Genomic DNA, 16141 nt, shown 5'->3' on the forward strand with positions numbered 1-16141 from the left:
AGAAAGTGGCATATGCAAAGGAGAACAAATCATTAAGTTTTTTCTTTAGCTGGAGGACACATGAAGCAGGGTTAATATAAGCTGATGCAGTTGAACAATTATACAATATGTAAATTGTACATTCTGTCGCTATTTGTTCTATTTGACTTGTCCAACATGCAAGTTGTTAAGCAGAGAGAATAAAAGAGCTGTCTGCCAAAGGAGGGCAGACAGCTCCTCTACGTGTGGGAAGGGAATTCCTGCATTGGGGCTGGAGACAGGAAGCTCAAATCCCAAAGATCCAAGTTGAATTTCCCTGGCCTACCCCAGATCTTCTCCTCCCCTCCATTTGCAAAATAGGGTTGCTGGGCTGGGCTGGAGAAAGAAAGTTTGGATCCTCAGGATCCAAGCTTCCTTTCTCTGGCCAAGCCTGTTGGTTCACCTCCCGTCTGTTTGCAGAAGGGAATAACTGTGCTGGAATCGAGAAAGGGAACATGGATCTTTCTCCGGCCTACTGCAGAAGTTCACTTCTATTTCATTAACTGCTTGCAATTAATTCTCAAAAATGTAACAAAAAGCAAAACACAGAGTCTCTATATCAGCAGTCCCCAACCTTTGTGGCTAGCAGCCTGGCTGGGGGGGGGGGAAGGAAGAGGGGAAACGGGCCATGCAAGGGGCGGTGAACCAGCGCACACAGATCCACTCAGCAAGAAAGAAAAGAAGCCTTCAGTCAGGCTTCTACATATCAAGAGCTTCTGCAAAGGGACGTAAGCCTGAAGCAGCATGAGATCATCATCATGAGAGCCTTGGTGGAGCAGTGGGGTAATGCCTCCTTAAGTAACACCAGCTGCCTGCAATTAGTGCAGGTTCGCATCCCACCAGGCTCAAGGTTGACTCAGCCTTCCATCCTTCCGAGGTAGGTAAAATGAGGACCCAGATTGTTGGGGGCAGTTAAGCTGACTTTGTAATAATGCCGCTTGGGGTGTGTGTGAAAGCCCTAATAAGCAGGCATATACATAGAATGAAGGCTACTGCTAAGTTTGTAAGCCGCCCTGAGTCTTCGGAGAAGGGCGGGATATAAATGGAATTAAAATAAATAAAAATAAAAAATCACTCCCCTGGAGCCTTTCGTGCATTTGGAAGAGCTTTTGGCACAGAGAATAGAAGCCAAGTGGGGCTTTGAGAGCTGGTGCCTACCGCTCATGTGAATGAGGCTGCGCACATGTGTGTACTGGCCCATCACTCACGCAGTCCAGTTGTGAATAGGCCACAGCCCAATAGTGGGCTGCAGCCCACAGATTGGGGACCCTTGCTCTATATCATAGGAATAGAGATATATTAGTTTATGATGGCACAAAATCTGGTAGCACCTTTTCCAAATATCATGGTCATTTCTTTAAAAAAAAACCAGACAACAATTTCACGATCCAAATCAAATGGGTTGTTTTGTCCTAATCAAGAGACTATTCCACTATACTACAGTTCTTTTTTAAATACCAATGCTCATTTTCTCTTATAAATAGTTTCAGCTACAGGAACTATATATCCTAATTTCTTTCACTGGATTTGGAACTGGAAAGTTCAGGACTGTAACAATGGTACTGGGATTACTGAGCCACTGAATGTAGGCCACAATAATTCATCCAGCTGAATCTATTAACTTTCACTGACTTCCCTCTGAAGAGAGCTAAAGTAACTGGAAGCATTTCATGGTTCTATTTTAAAGCCCCAGGCAAACAAAGGCTTTCCTTTTGACCTAGGAACTAGTTACAGGGATTATGCATTGTCCACCATAAGTTCTGTTACTCATATCAAATAATGGAAACAAAGACACACGTCTATCTGCACATGCAGCTTGTATGTTTTAGAGATTTACAGAAAGGACAATATTTCCTTAGAACAAGCATATTTCATATTTAGCAATTCAGGTACACAAATCCAAGAAAGTAGACAAGTCACTTATTTGTTCATATGTAAATGATTAAATAGAGACTAACAGAATTATCATTTAGACTGCGCAATCAACTACATAATGAGGATGGAAGAACTTTTGTCAATCAAGAAAGACAACTTGCTAAGTTACTTTCTTTCATATTTCACCCAGAAGTTTCAAACTTTTCCAAAAACTATAGTATGAACAACAATACCAGAACCAACATTTATATCTTCTGATCTGCCACTTGCAATAACATACTACAGGGGGGGGGAGGGTGAAGGGGGGGAGGAAGGAGTGAGGAAACCTGAATAGCATGGAATTCATTAACTCAGCAAAAATACCATTCTCTGCACCTTTGGCAACAGAGGCAACATTTCTACAACAAATCTGTAAAAATAAAAAAATAAGTTTCATTTCATTAAAAACAAAAATTTTGCCTCTCACTGATCACAAAAGAGAGTTTCAACCCATTCCCACAATTCAAAATACTGAAAACAAAACAACCTTCCCCTCCAAATTACTCTTTTCCATGTCAGTGGTATACAAAAATAATATCCAGGTTATTATTGAAGTTCTGTTTCTTTTCATTTTTTTTATTGAAAACATCAACTCTGAACTTTTCTTTAAATAATTTTAAAACACAGTTATTAATTCTATTCACAACTATTAGCCAGAGAAAGAATTACTGCATGTATAAAAATGGTTAGCCATTATGTAGCAGTGGATATCAAAGTAATCTGTTAGGTGGACAGGAGGATCTAGAGCGCCTTCAGAACTTCATCACTGGGACATGAATGGTTCAGCCACTGTAATCCCATAATTTGGAACTGAAATAGCAGTATTTGGGGATGGAGTGTTTTACAGAATAAACACACACCAGAAATGCCTTATGCAAAAGAATGATCATAGACTGGAAGTTCCCACTTTTGTTACGTAATTTTCTATTAGTGCTTACCCAATTGTTACACATGCAAAATTTACTCATTAAAACAAAGAACGAAGTGATATTTTAAAACAATTAATTTAGAAAAAAAATCTAATGGCCTTTATGAAATACTGCTATCCCTCTATTATACACATACACATACCCACACAAATATTTTTAGCTTGTAGCCCTACCTGTTAAAAGAAGCCTGTATTGAGGGATCCTCTGAACTGGCTTCAGCAAATAGTGTTTGAGTGCCAGGTTAGCACAGCGAGGACTCATCTGAAAAATAAAATTCTAGAATTTTCACACCAACTAACTTCATTTAAAGCAACCTACTTTAAAACTTGCAAAGTGAGTTGATCTGAACCAAATTAAACAGCTATCATCCTTGTTGCTATATGCTGATTTTTATATCACCAGAGGACTAAAGTGTGCTGGCTTCCCTTTAGAAATGTCCTCTAACAATAAACAGCATGTAATATTATTATTATTATTATTATTATTATTATTATTATTATTATTATTATTATTATTAATAATAATAATAATAATAATAATAATAATAATAATAATAATAAGAAGAAGAAGAAGAAGAAGAAGAAGAAGAAGAAGAAGAAGTTGGAAGGGACCTTGGAGGTCATCTAGTCCAACCCGCTGCTAAGGCAGGAAACCCTATACCATTTCAGACAAATGGCTGTCCAGTCTCTTCTTAAAAACTTCCAGTGTTTTGTCACTTTGTCACTTTGCTATGATTGTAAAAACTTCACTGTTTTGTCTTTTCCCATTCCTGAATGAGCCAAATATAATTCATCCATGCTAGGCAGATACCCAACTGTAAAACACTGAAGAAAATGGCTATTTTTCTCCCTAGTGAAGCTGAGGCACTATGCCTCCATATAGATTTATGTTCATATATACAAAGATAGATTCATAGATTCATGTTCAAATATACAAAGAAACTAAGGTTTAGTGCTTTAAATGTGGTGCTTTAAATGTGCATTTTGGCAAAAGATTTCATCTGAAGTGAGAAATGATTTTACCAAAACCCTTGGCTGATGCTAACATTTATTAACAAGTTGATGGGATTTTCTGATCATATTATATGAATCAAAGCTATCATGGACCTTATAAGCATCTTTTTAAGACAGTAATATTTTGATAATTAACCCATTAACATATATGCAATCTAACCCTCACAAAACCTTCATTCATATGTATATCTGAAAAGAAATAAATGCATTTTATATCCTGAACTTAACATAAAACTACCCTTAAACCCAGAATCAGTAGACAAAGTGGAAGCCAACATATTTGAAAAGATTAAATTACCTCAAATTCTCGAACAACAGCAGCAAACCCAGGGTTCTTTTTACACTGCTCATCAAGGAGGGCTATATTCCTATCAAATTCTTTTATGTACGTTGAATACATCTTTAAGTAAGGCCCCTTTTTCACAAATATATCAGCAATTCTCTGATGGTCAATCCTAGAATTCAACACAGCAAACAATTAGAATTTACAGCTAAAGCATGTAATACAGGTAGTCCTCAACTTTTCACAATTGAGACCAGAATTTCCATTACTTAAACAAGACAGCTGTTAAGTGAATCATACCAAATTTTATGACCTTTTTGCCATAACTGTTAAGTGAATCACATAGTCATTAAGTGAATCTGACTTCCCCCACTTTCCGACTTTGCTTGTCAGAAGTTGGCGGGGAAGGTCACAAATTCCAGGATGTTGCAGCCATTCTAAACACATGCCAGTTGCCAAGTGCTCAAATTTTGGTCACCTGACTGGAGATGCTGTGGTGGTTGTAAGTATGAGTACTGGTATTGGTGAGTACTTTTTTCAATACAGTTGTAACTTTGTATGGTCATTAAATGAATGGTTGTAAATCAAGGACTATCTGTGTGTGTGTGGGGGGGTATTTTCTCTTTCTACCCCTTTCTGTCCTTGTATATTCTGCATCCAGAGGTGAAGGAATCTCAAAAAAGGCCACACTGAGATCTAGGTATTCATAGTTAGGTTTCTTTGAAAATTTAGTCCAGTTGTTGTAACTAGCTCAGAACAAAAGGGGATTTACCTTCAAAATATTCCAGAATATATTTCAAGTAGCTACCTAAATTCAAAGGGCTCCCAAGTAGCTTGTGTACTATATTTAGGCTTTCGACAATCACTTTATTCTTTACCCTAAACATTATTGGAAGTCTGGTACTCATCAAGATAGACATTCTATCAATCTCCATGACAAGCAAAAGGTCCAGAAAGAATGAGAAAGAAAATGTTACCAATGAGAAAGGCGTTCTTCTAGTTCTCTCAGGAGGTCCCGATTAAGCTCATACAGCTGAGGTAGATAGTACAAGATCTGATTCAGGATCTTATCTTCAATTACTGGCTTTCCAAACTGCCTAGAAGCATGTGCCACTGAATCCCGAAAATCCTATTACAGGGCAAGTGAGAAACATATACACATACTTTGAGAAACCAGCCTCCAAACAACAATACAGGTTACATGATTTCTTTTGTAAAGACATAGATTATCCATTTATCCAAATTTCTAGGATCAGATAAGCAATCCAAGGTAAAACAGACTTTGGAAAGAAAGACAAGCTCAAACAAGCCTGAACAAAATATAGATTCAGTCTCTGAGAAAGTTTGCTTTGAAAAGACATGACTAAATCTATAAACCATTTCTCTGACTTAGTAAACTATCTTATTTACACCACTTTAACTCTCATTGTTTCCTGCAAACAAAGCAGAAAATTGTAGTTTGGCAGGAAAAATTATCTTCTTCTTCTATTGGAACACCTTTTCCAAAAAGTTGTTAGTGAGAGGGTTTATAATATACTATGGATATGTCCTTGAATTGTTTGATTCACTTATAAAATGAGAACACAATTTTATAGGACTGATGTGATAAGGAATATGTGAATTATAGCACTGATTATTTGTTCTGTCCTACTGGTGGATTGTTTCTTCCAAAACTTTCTTAGGACAGTATAATAAAAGTAGGTTGCTATCAATCAGTCTGAAATTTTGAGATACTGTGGTTTGTCCAGGATTGTAGGTTTCAGAAGAATTATGTAACAAGTAGCAGCTGTAACATACATAACTCCTGATGCTCCATACAGGTGAAACTTGAAAAATTAGAATATCGTGCAAAAGTTCATTTATTTCAGTAATGCAACTTAAAAGGGGAAACTAATATATGAGATAGATTCATTACATGCAAAGCAAGATAGTTCAAGCTGTGATTTGTCATAATTGTGATGATTATGGCATACAGCTCATGAAAACCCCAAATCCACAATCTCAGAAAATTAGAATATTACATGCAATCAATAAAACAAGGAGTGTACATAGAACAATATCGGACCTCTGAAAAGTATAAGCATGCATATGTACTCAGTACTTCATTTGGGCCCCTTTTGCAGCAATTACTGCCTCAATGCGGTGTGGCATGGAAGCTATCAGCCTGTGGCACTGCTGAGGTGTTATGGAAGACCAGGATGCTTCAATAGCGGCCTTCAGCTCTTCTACATTGTTCGGTCTCATGTCTCTCATCTTTCTCTTGGCAATGCCCCATAGATTCTCTATGGGGTTCAGGTCAGACGAGTTTGCTGGCCAATCAAGCACAGTAATCCCACGGTCATTGAACCAGGTTTTGGTGCTTTTGGCAGTGTGGGCAGGTGTCAAGTCCTCCTGGAAAATGAAGTCAGCATCCCCATAAAGCTCGTCTGCAGAAGGAAGCATGAAGTGCTCCAAAATCTCCTGGTAGACGGCTGTGTTGACCCTGGACTTAATGAAGCACAGTGGACCAACACCAGCAGATGTCATGGCTCCCCAAATCAACACAGACTGTGGAAACTTCACACTGGACTTCAAGCATCTTGCAGTGTGTGCCTCTCCATTCTTCCTCCAGACTCTGGGTCCTTGGTTTCCAAATGAGATGCAAAAGTTGCTCTCATCAGAAAAGAGGACTTTGGACCACTGAGCAACAGACCAGGTCTGTTTTTCTTTAGCCCAGGTAAGACACTTCTGACGTTGTTTGTTGTTCAGGAGCGGCTTGACAAGAGGAATACGACATTTGAAGCCCATGTCCAGGATCTGTCTGTGTGTGGTGGCTCTTGATGCACTGACTCCAGCCTCAGTCCACTCCTTGTGAAAGTCCCCAACACTTTTGAATGGCCTTTTCCTGACAATCCTCTCCAGGCTGCAGTCATCCCTGCTGCTTGTGCACCTTTTTCTTCCACACTTTTCCCTTCCACATAACTTTCTATTAATGTGCTTTGATACAGCACTTTGGGAACATCCAACTTCTTTTGCAATTACCTTTTGAGGCTTTCCCTCCTTATGGAGGGTGTCAGTGATGGTTTTCTGCACAACTGTCAGGTCAGCAGTCTTCCCTATGATTGTGATTCCTACTGAACCAGACTGAGAGACCATTTAAAGGCTCAGGAACCCTTTGCAGGTGTTATGGCTTAATTAGCTGATTAGAGTTGGACACTTTGAGCCTAGAATATTGCACCTTTTCACAATATTCTAATTTTCTGAGATTGTGGATTTGGGGTTTTCATGAGCTGTATGCCATAATCATCACAATTATGATAAATCACGGCTTGAACTATCTTGCTTTGCATGTAATGAGTCTATCTCATATATTACTTTCCCATTTTAAGTTGCATTACTGAAATAAATGAACTTTTGCACGATATTCTAATTTTTTGAGTTTCACCTGTATTAGAGTTGTGCAAGGACCATTCAGTTTAAGAACTAGACTACTGGTTGTTGTTTTTTTAAAAAAAAGATCAATCCAGTAGCCAGTAATTTCTGATCCTAGAGCATGTACTAGAAAAACTGTCCCCCACTTTCCCACTCTAGAACACTAGAACAGGACCACAAAGAGTTATGTCACTCATGCCCTTATCATCTCCTGATTGGATTACTGTAACATGCTCTACATGGGGCTACCCTTAAAGAGTATTTGGAAGCTACAACTGGTACAGAATGCAGAAGTGTGGACAGTTCCGGAGACCCATTGGATGTCATATGTGAGAGTATGAGCTTCCAGCTTCAATTCAAGGTGTTAATTGTCTTTAAAGCCCTTTATGGGATGGGTCCAGGAAATCTGAGGAATTGCCTTATTCTGATGGATTAGCCCACCCTACTCATTCCAGTAGAAAGGACCTACTTCAGATCCCATTGGCCAAAGAACTTTGGTTGGCAGTGTTCAGGAAAAGAGCTTTTTCTGTGGTGGCCCTGCGCCCTCTGGAATATTTCCCCATCAGAGTCTACCCTGTCATGGTTCCGATAGATGAAACCCATCAAAAGAACTTCAAGGCAAGAATTCTTCCTTAAAGAACATTTTATTCAGGAAACAAAGTATCGGCACTACATAGTTGAACCCAAAACTAAATTCCCTTCCCCCGGACACAAAGTAACAAACTGCAATTCCCACCCCCAATAAACCACATTCTCCAATTAGCCTGAAATGCGGGCTTTCTCTCCAGCTCCTCAGCCTGCCAAACCATTATCAGTTCATCCTTGAGTTCCCTCAGAGCAGCGTTATTATTATTATGGCTAGCTGAGTTCAAGCATTCATCTCAATTCCCCCCCACCCTTCTACCTGATTTCTAAATAGAAGAAAAATCATGTAAAAAGCAAAGCGGAAATGGCTGCAATTTTCATCGGTTGTCAGAGCGGGAATATCCAATGATTACAGCGTTGACACACCCCACACTCCTCGCCTTCCAGAAAAGCCTGATAACTTGGGTCTGCCAATTGGCCTGGAGCCCTGACAAAGATTTGCTACATTGGGCGTGGCTGACTAAAGAAGAACTCCACCTCCAGGCCGTCCATCATCTTGATTTTAGCTTTTCTATTCAATCTTTTCTATTCATTTTTTCTAATTTTAATTGTTTTCTAGTATTTTTAACCTTTTATTATATTGTAAGCCATCCAGAGTCACTGTGTCAGTGAAATGGCAGCATAAAAATTTAATAAATATATAAATATGCATTATTCAAAGCTTCACCACTTTTTTGTCTAAAATGCTGCTGTTTGTACTATTCTGGACTCTATACATTTTACCCGTAGTTCTTTTAATTGCCAAATATTGCACTAGATGTGAATTAGGGAAATATCTAGTGTAAAATGATGACATGTGTCCTGCATATAGACACGTTTAGTTATTTGAAAGACTTGCTGCTAGTTCCTGTATCTGTGCTTCTGATCTAATTATTGGACTAGGGTCAATTGGTTCTCGTAGATACTAAAACAACCACATCATAGTTGAGATTCTCTTGTCAGCTGGGACTTGGGACTTGGAATTGACTCCCACTTGAAGAACATTTGGAGTTAGGTCATTTAAATTATTAAAAGTGCAGCTATTAATTTGAATATATAGATATTAGTATAGTATCTGTAATGGATTTTATTTTATATTACAATGTTATGATTTACTGTAATGTGTTACAATATTGTTGTTTTATATTGTGTTTATATTTTTCTTACTTATAAACACGATGAATAAAATTACTACTGTTGCTATTTTATGGAGAGAAAAAATCTATTTATATATATGATCACTTTGAGTTGAAAATTAACTTGATGGCACATAATCAGTCTATCAATCCTACTATTATTGTTTTTATGCATGTGATAGGAGCTATGTTTTTAAAAATGTTTAGTTCTGCTATGTTTCAATTGCATGGTATGCTCTCCTGATTATATCTGACTAAATTACACACTAATCTATATTTATTATTAAAATGTATATATCACTTGTACAGTATTATATCACAATTAGTAAAACATACCATCTACAAACCAGCTCTGATTCTTGTGCAAATCTATATACAAATCTAAATACATGCCCCATATCTGCCAGCTTGAAATGGAATTTCACTGTGCTTTTGCTTCCTTCTCATTACAACTTCCATATCCCCTAAACAGTTCAACATCTATACATTGGAGACATCAGAATAATCAAATCAGAATAGATGTGTTCCATGTGTTCATAACTGCATGCTTTTCCAATGCAAATAAGATACAGCAATTATATAAACAGATGCACAGCTGTTTGAAACATTGGCGTGTGCACAGTTTAAAAAACAGTGCATCAGAGGAATGGATATTAGTAGGCTTTTCCACTTTTTTGTAGCTTACTGTAACCTAAACCTGAAACGGGAGGGAAAACAGATAGCTTGAGCCATATGAAAATAAAGTGTTTTCATATCATGGGAGCCAAATGGCAACTAACCTCTTGCATCCTTAGGGGTTTATGATCTTCACATACAAAGAAATAAGCCAAATAACTGCTATTGCTAATAGAACCCATATGCTCAATACCATGAGCAACATTTACTAATATTAACAGGAATGCTAGAGGAAAAATGCTGGGAATGTATGCACTTTCCATTTATTATACCCCATTCTTGAATATGCTTATGCTTCAATCTTGAATGAAGAAGGATCAATCAAAGACAACACTGAGATGTAGCTCTTTTTGGCTCCAATCCCACAATGTTTATTTATTTACCGTATATACTTGAGTATAAGCCGACTCGAGTATAAGCCGAGACCCCCAATTTCACCCCCAAAAACTGGAAAAAGTTATTGACTCGAGTATAAGCCGATCCGCCGTTCTGCAAGCCTCTGCCGCCAGCAGAGGCTCGATCCGCCATTTTGCAAGCCTGAATACACAGGAATACCCTGTGTGGCCGCGGCTCGTCGGCAGGTCTCCGTTCCTCCTGCCGACCTTTGGGGAGGTTTGGGCGCCTCCCCAAACCTCCCCAAACGTCGGCAGGTCTCCGTTCCTCCTGCCGACCTTTGGGGAGGTTTGGGCGCCTCCCCAAACCTCCCCAAACCTCGGCAGGTCTCCGTTCTTCCTGCCGACCTTTGGGGAGGTTTGGGCGCCTCCCCAAACCTCGGCAGGTCTCCGTTCCTCCGCGCAGACCTGCCGACCTTTGGGGAGGTTTGGGCGCCTCCCCAAACCTCCCCAAACCTCGGCAGGTCTCCGTTCCTGTTTGGGGAGGTTTGGGCGCCTCCCCAAACCTCCCCAAACCTCGGCAGGTCTCCGTTCCTCCGCGCAGACCTGCCGACGTTTGGGGAGGTTTGGGGAGGCGCCCAAACCTCCCCAAAGGTCGGCAGGAAGAACGGAGACCTGCCGAGGTTTGGGGAGGTTTGGGGAGGCGCCCAAACCTCCCCAAAGGTCGGCAGGTCTGCGCGGAGGAACGGAGACCTGCCGAGGTTTGGGGAGGTTTGGGGAGGCGCCCAAACCTCCCCAAACAGGAACGGAGACCTGCCGAGGTTTGGGGACGTTTGGGGAGGCGCCCAAACCTCCCCAAAGGTCGGCAGGTCTGCGCGGAGGAACGGAGACCTGCCGAGGTTTGGGGACGTTTGGGGAGGCGCCCAAACCTCCCCAAACAGGAACGGAGACCTGCCGAGGTTTGGGGACGTTTGGGGAGGCGCCCAAACCTCCCCAAAGGTCGGCAGGTCTGCGCGGAGGAACGGAGACCTGCCGAGGTTTGGGGAGGTTTGGGGAGGCGCCCAAACCTCCCCAAACAGGAACGGAGACCTGCCGAGGTTTGGGGAGGTTTGGGGAGGCGCCCAAACCTCCCCAAACAGGAACGGAGACCTGCCGAGGTTTGGGGAGGCGCCCAAACCTCCCCAAACGTCGGCAGGTCTGCGCGGAGGAACGGAGACCTGCCGAGGTTTGGGGAGGTTTGGGGAGGCGCCCAAACCTCCCCAAACGTCGGCAGGTCTGCGCGGAGGAACGGAGACCTGCCGAGGTTTGGGGAGGTTTGGGGAGGCGCCCAAACCTCCCCAAACAGGAACGGAGACCTGCCGAGGTTTGGGGAGGTTTGGGGAGGCGCCCAAACCTCCCCAAAGGTCGGCAGGAAGAACGGAGACCTGCCGAGGTTTGGGGAGGTTTGGGGAGGCGCCCAAACCTCCCCAAACAGGAACGGAGACCTGCCGAGGTTTGGGGAGGTTTGGGGAGGCGCCCAAACCTCCCCAAACGTCGGCAGGTCTGCGCGGAGGAACGGAGACCTGCCGAGGTTTGGGGAGGCGCCCAAACCTCCCCAAAGGTCGGCAGGAGGAACGGAGACCTGCCGAGGTTTGGGGAGGTTTGGGGAGGCGCCCAAACCTCCCCAAAGGTCGGCAGGAGGAACGGAGACCTGCCGAGGTTTGGGGAGGCGCCCAAACCTCCCCAAAGGTCGGCAGGAGGAACGGAGACCTGCCGAGGTTTGGGGAGGTTTGGGGAGGCGCCCAAACCTCCCCAAACGTCGGCAGGTCTGCGCGGAGGAACGGAGACCTGCCGAGGTTTGGGGAGGCGCCCAAACCTCCCCAAACGTCGGCAAGTCTCCGTTCCTCCGCGCCCTGCCTGCCTGCTTCTTTCCGCTGCGGAAAGAAGCAGGCAGGCAAGGCGCGGAGTTTGGGGAGGTGCGCGCGCACCTCCCCAAACCTCCCCAAACTTCGGCAGGTCTCGGACGGTGGTGGCTTGGGAGAGGTGCGGGCGATCCCGGAAGCACCAAAGCCTCGGCCGCGCACAAGTCCTCGGTAAGTTTTTTTGTTGACTGGAGTATAAGCCGAAGTGGAATTTTTCAGCCCAAAAAGTGGGCTGAAAAATTCGGCTTATACTCAAGTATATACGGTATTTATTTATTTTATTACATTTATATACCACCCTTTCCCGAAGGACTCAGGGCGGTTTACAGGGTAATTAAAAAACCAAGATACAAAAGTTAAAAACAAATTTAAAAAAAATTTATATTTACTCCTCCTCTCCACTTAGCCTCTCAAAGAAAAAAAAACCTAATGTATACTTCCACAAATGCTCCAGTTAAGAAAAAGGAGGGGAAAAACCCTGAACGCTCAAAATTATATCTCAGCATCTGTCGATTCACTGATACAAATATTAATGGATATATAATCTTGTGCTATGTAAGATTAAAAGAAAAATAGCTTTTCAGAAAGACAGATAAAAAGCAATCATAAATTCTTCTCAGTATAGGAAATCCAGATTCATTCTCATACAAATAAAATGACACAGAAGAAATGCAAGAAGTTATTTTACTATATTGTCATGCTGAGCAAAACTATAATATTAAATTATAATGCTTCTCAACTTTAAAATGCAACTGTTAAATACTTAATAACTCATTCATTACATAGTGCAATATGCAGCCCTTTGTGTTAAATAAATTAATCTTTTTGATGGTCATTTTTTGCTAACACTAGAATATTTATTGCCACCCTCAAATATATTTATTCATTCACTGAAGCTGTATTTCTGCTGTTCACCAGCATACACACATTCTGCTCTATGTTGTAATCTGAGTTTGGAACAATTTCAAAAGTGACTTGTAATGCTCTGATGACCTCCTAAATTTAGTTCATGTGGCACTCAGTAAACTCTATTTCTGTAACACTGAAACAACACTGAAAAATAATGACAATATTAAAACAAGATGTATCAGAGCACTTTTCGTGAAAAGAAATCTTAAATGTTCTTCTTTGAAATTATAAAGCACTCGTGTTCACGGTCTTATCACGCTAATTTCTAATATGCAGATTATCTCTTCAACATTATATGCAGTTATCATTGAACATACATATGTACATTGTACATATGTACATTGTGTATTCATGTCCATTGCCTAGGTTTGTTGTATATTGTATGCTCAGGGCTTTTTTTGTCATAGAACGCTCAGAACGGAGTTCCGGCACCTTTTTGGGATGGAACCTTGTAGGGTAGGCAAGGCGGGTTGTATGACATGTGTGAGTTCCGGCACCTTTTTCTTTTACAAAAAAAGCACTGTGTATGCTATCCAGAATTTGGGCAGCTTTTTAAATTTGGTAGATAAATTAAGCACTGAATTTATCTGACATATTTATCATATGTTCCTCACCCATATACTTCCCATGCTGCCTAGATAATAGCCATTAGGGGAATTAACAAGCACGAAGTGGTTTCCAAAGAAATCCCTTTTTAACCAGTGTCTATTTGCCCCAATTCTAAATTTTCATTTTACTTGCTGCTTGCTAAATCAAACATTTTGCCAGAGCTTCCAATGCAGCTAAAATTATATATCTAAAGATGAATAGTAAGCAATTTATAGAATGACACAATAAGAAAGATAAAGGATTTTTAAAAAGTACTACCTGAAAATTCAAAATATCTTTTTAAAAAAGAACTGTGTAGAGCTCTCACTTATAGCATGTCTGTAAAGCTCTAAGTTCCTAATCCATCAGTTTTAATAGCGATCATACACTGTGTTTAATTTCCTACACAAACAAAAAGTTAGATTAAGCTCTTTAAATATGCATCCAACTTCACATTTTTAGCCTTACTGCTCAAAATATAAAGGAATATAGGAGGTTAAAATCTTTGCTTTAAATTTTGTGGAGATTTGTTGGATTTCACAGGTGATAGGCTACAAAATTAAGAAATTCTGAACTATCAAGCGGCCTTGGCCTCTGAACTTTGATTACCAAAGGAAAAGAAAATCTCAACAGGGCGCTCCGGCATTATGGAACCAACTGCCGGTTGAGCTCCGGATGGCATCAGACCTCCGATCCTTCCGTCGCGGGTTGAAGACCCATTTATTTGAACTAGCGGGTCTGGCCTGATGGGGGTATATGGGTTTTTATAGGCTTGTTTTATCATTTTTGTTTTAACTTGGGCATTGATTTAATTGTTTTTTAATTTTTGTATTGTTATTTATATTTATGCCCTGTGAACCGCCCTGAGTCCCTTAGGGAGAAGGGCGGTATAGAAATCTCAATAAATTAAATTAAATTAAATTAAACAGTCAACTTTAAATGTTGGTGCCTAGCATGTCAAGCTCACATACTTTTGGTAATACTCAAATAAGCTCGGGGGCCGGGGGGGGGAGTTACTTAAAAGCTTAGTTAAAATAATACAACCAGATTATTCAAGTCTTATTATATATTTCTCCATCACTAGTTTGGGGCTTTAAACACATGCAATTAAAGCCTAAACATTCTAAGGATGAAATAAATGACAAGATACCATTTTACTATTTTCCACTGCCAAACAATAATATGCAACATGTGCTCCTAATGCACCTTATAAAACATTGTATTCTGCTCTCATTTAATTGCATAAATTATCATAAACTAAGCTTCCATATAGTCCCACATTTTATAGGACTTCATGGCTTAAGGATCACAACTATTAGATTAAATTAATATAATAACATCATACAGTATAGTTACATTAAAGGTAAAGGTAAAGGTTCCCCCGCACATGTGTGCTAGTCGTTTCCGACTCTAGGGGCCGGTGCTCATCTCCGTTTCAAAGCCGAAGAGCCAGTGCTTGTCCGAGGACGTCTCCGTGGTCATGTGGCCGGCATGACTAGACGCCAAAGGCGCACGGAACGCTGTTACCTTCCCACCGGAGTGGTCCCTATTTTTCTACTTGCATTTTTACCTGCTTTCGAACTGCTAGGTTGGCAGAAGCTGGGACGAGTAACAGGCGCTCACTCTGTTACGCGGCACTCGGGATTCGACCCGCCAAACTGCCGACCTTCTGATCGACAAGCTCAGCGTCCTAACCCACTGAGCCACCGCGTCCCTTCATAGTTACATTACATTTCCCTATTATGTGATGGTTCACCTTTGTACACACGTATGAAGAATGTTGAGATGTCAAAAACAAACCTCTGGTTCTACTACATTTTGACCTTTCTGGGAATGTATATGAATTTTTTTCTGTCATGTGCTCATTTTCAGCATTGTTAGCTCTGAATCTAACGACTTTAAAGAGATGATTAAATTAAGATGTTTATAAACTAAACATGTTTATAAAAGTAAAATTAAATACTTACAATGTGCAGAAGCTTTAGAACATCTACAAACCTATTGACAAAAGAACAAAAAACATCTCAGGGGGAAAGGAAAGGAAAAGCAAAAGCAAAGTAGATTTAATTAAGTACCACAAAGATAACTTACACTTTCTCTGAGCTCATGATTTCCTTAGCAATATGATAAACCTTTGTTTTCTTCCCAGCTCCCCTAAACTAAAAATAAAAGCAAATATTAAAAAAGCAACATAGGAAGGGTAAAAAAACTGGATTATGTGTATTTTAGACAACATTTTTTAACATAAAATTTCTCCTATAGTTTCATTGCATGCAGCTGTTTTCTATATTCAATTGTATAATGTTTCATATGCAGATTATTCAATTAACTGACAGCTGATTTTATTTTTACACACAGAAGTAGTAGTAGTAGTAGTAGCAGTAGTTGGAAGGGATCTTGGAGGTCAT

At 40.6% G+C, this 16141-nt stretch overlaps 1 protein-coding gene across 2 annotated transcripts in view; it reads right to left on the reverse strand.

Annotated features, from left to right (window-relative positions):
• Positions 1-16141, reverse strand: part of FGD6 (FYVE, RhoGEF and PH domain containing 6) — a 377558-nt gene that overhangs the window by 325323 nt on the left and 36094 nt on the right. For both annotated transcript variants that reach the window (XR_014026906.1, XM_081331125.1), the window contains exons 4-8: positions 15825-15892; positions 15701-15731; positions 5135-5286; positions 4173-4329; positions 3035-3122 (exon numbers count right to left, since the gene is read on the reverse strand). Coding sequence is in view for 1 of the 2 variants with exons in the window: in XM_081331125.1 (XP_081187251.1) it covers positions 3035-3122; positions 4173-4329; positions 5135-5286; positions 15701-15731; positions 15825-15892 (496 nt within the window). In the remaining variant the exon portion in view is untranslated. The remainder of the gene's footprint in view (positions 1-3034; positions 3123-4172; positions 4330-5134; positions 5287-15700; positions 15732-15824; positions 15893-16141) is intronic.

Source organism: Vipera berus, assembly GCF_964194415.1.
Source record: "Vipera berus genome assembly, chromosome: 6".
Taxonomy (NCBI): Eukaryota; Metazoa; Chordata; class Lepidosauria; order Squamata; family Viperidae; genus Vipera; species Vipera berus.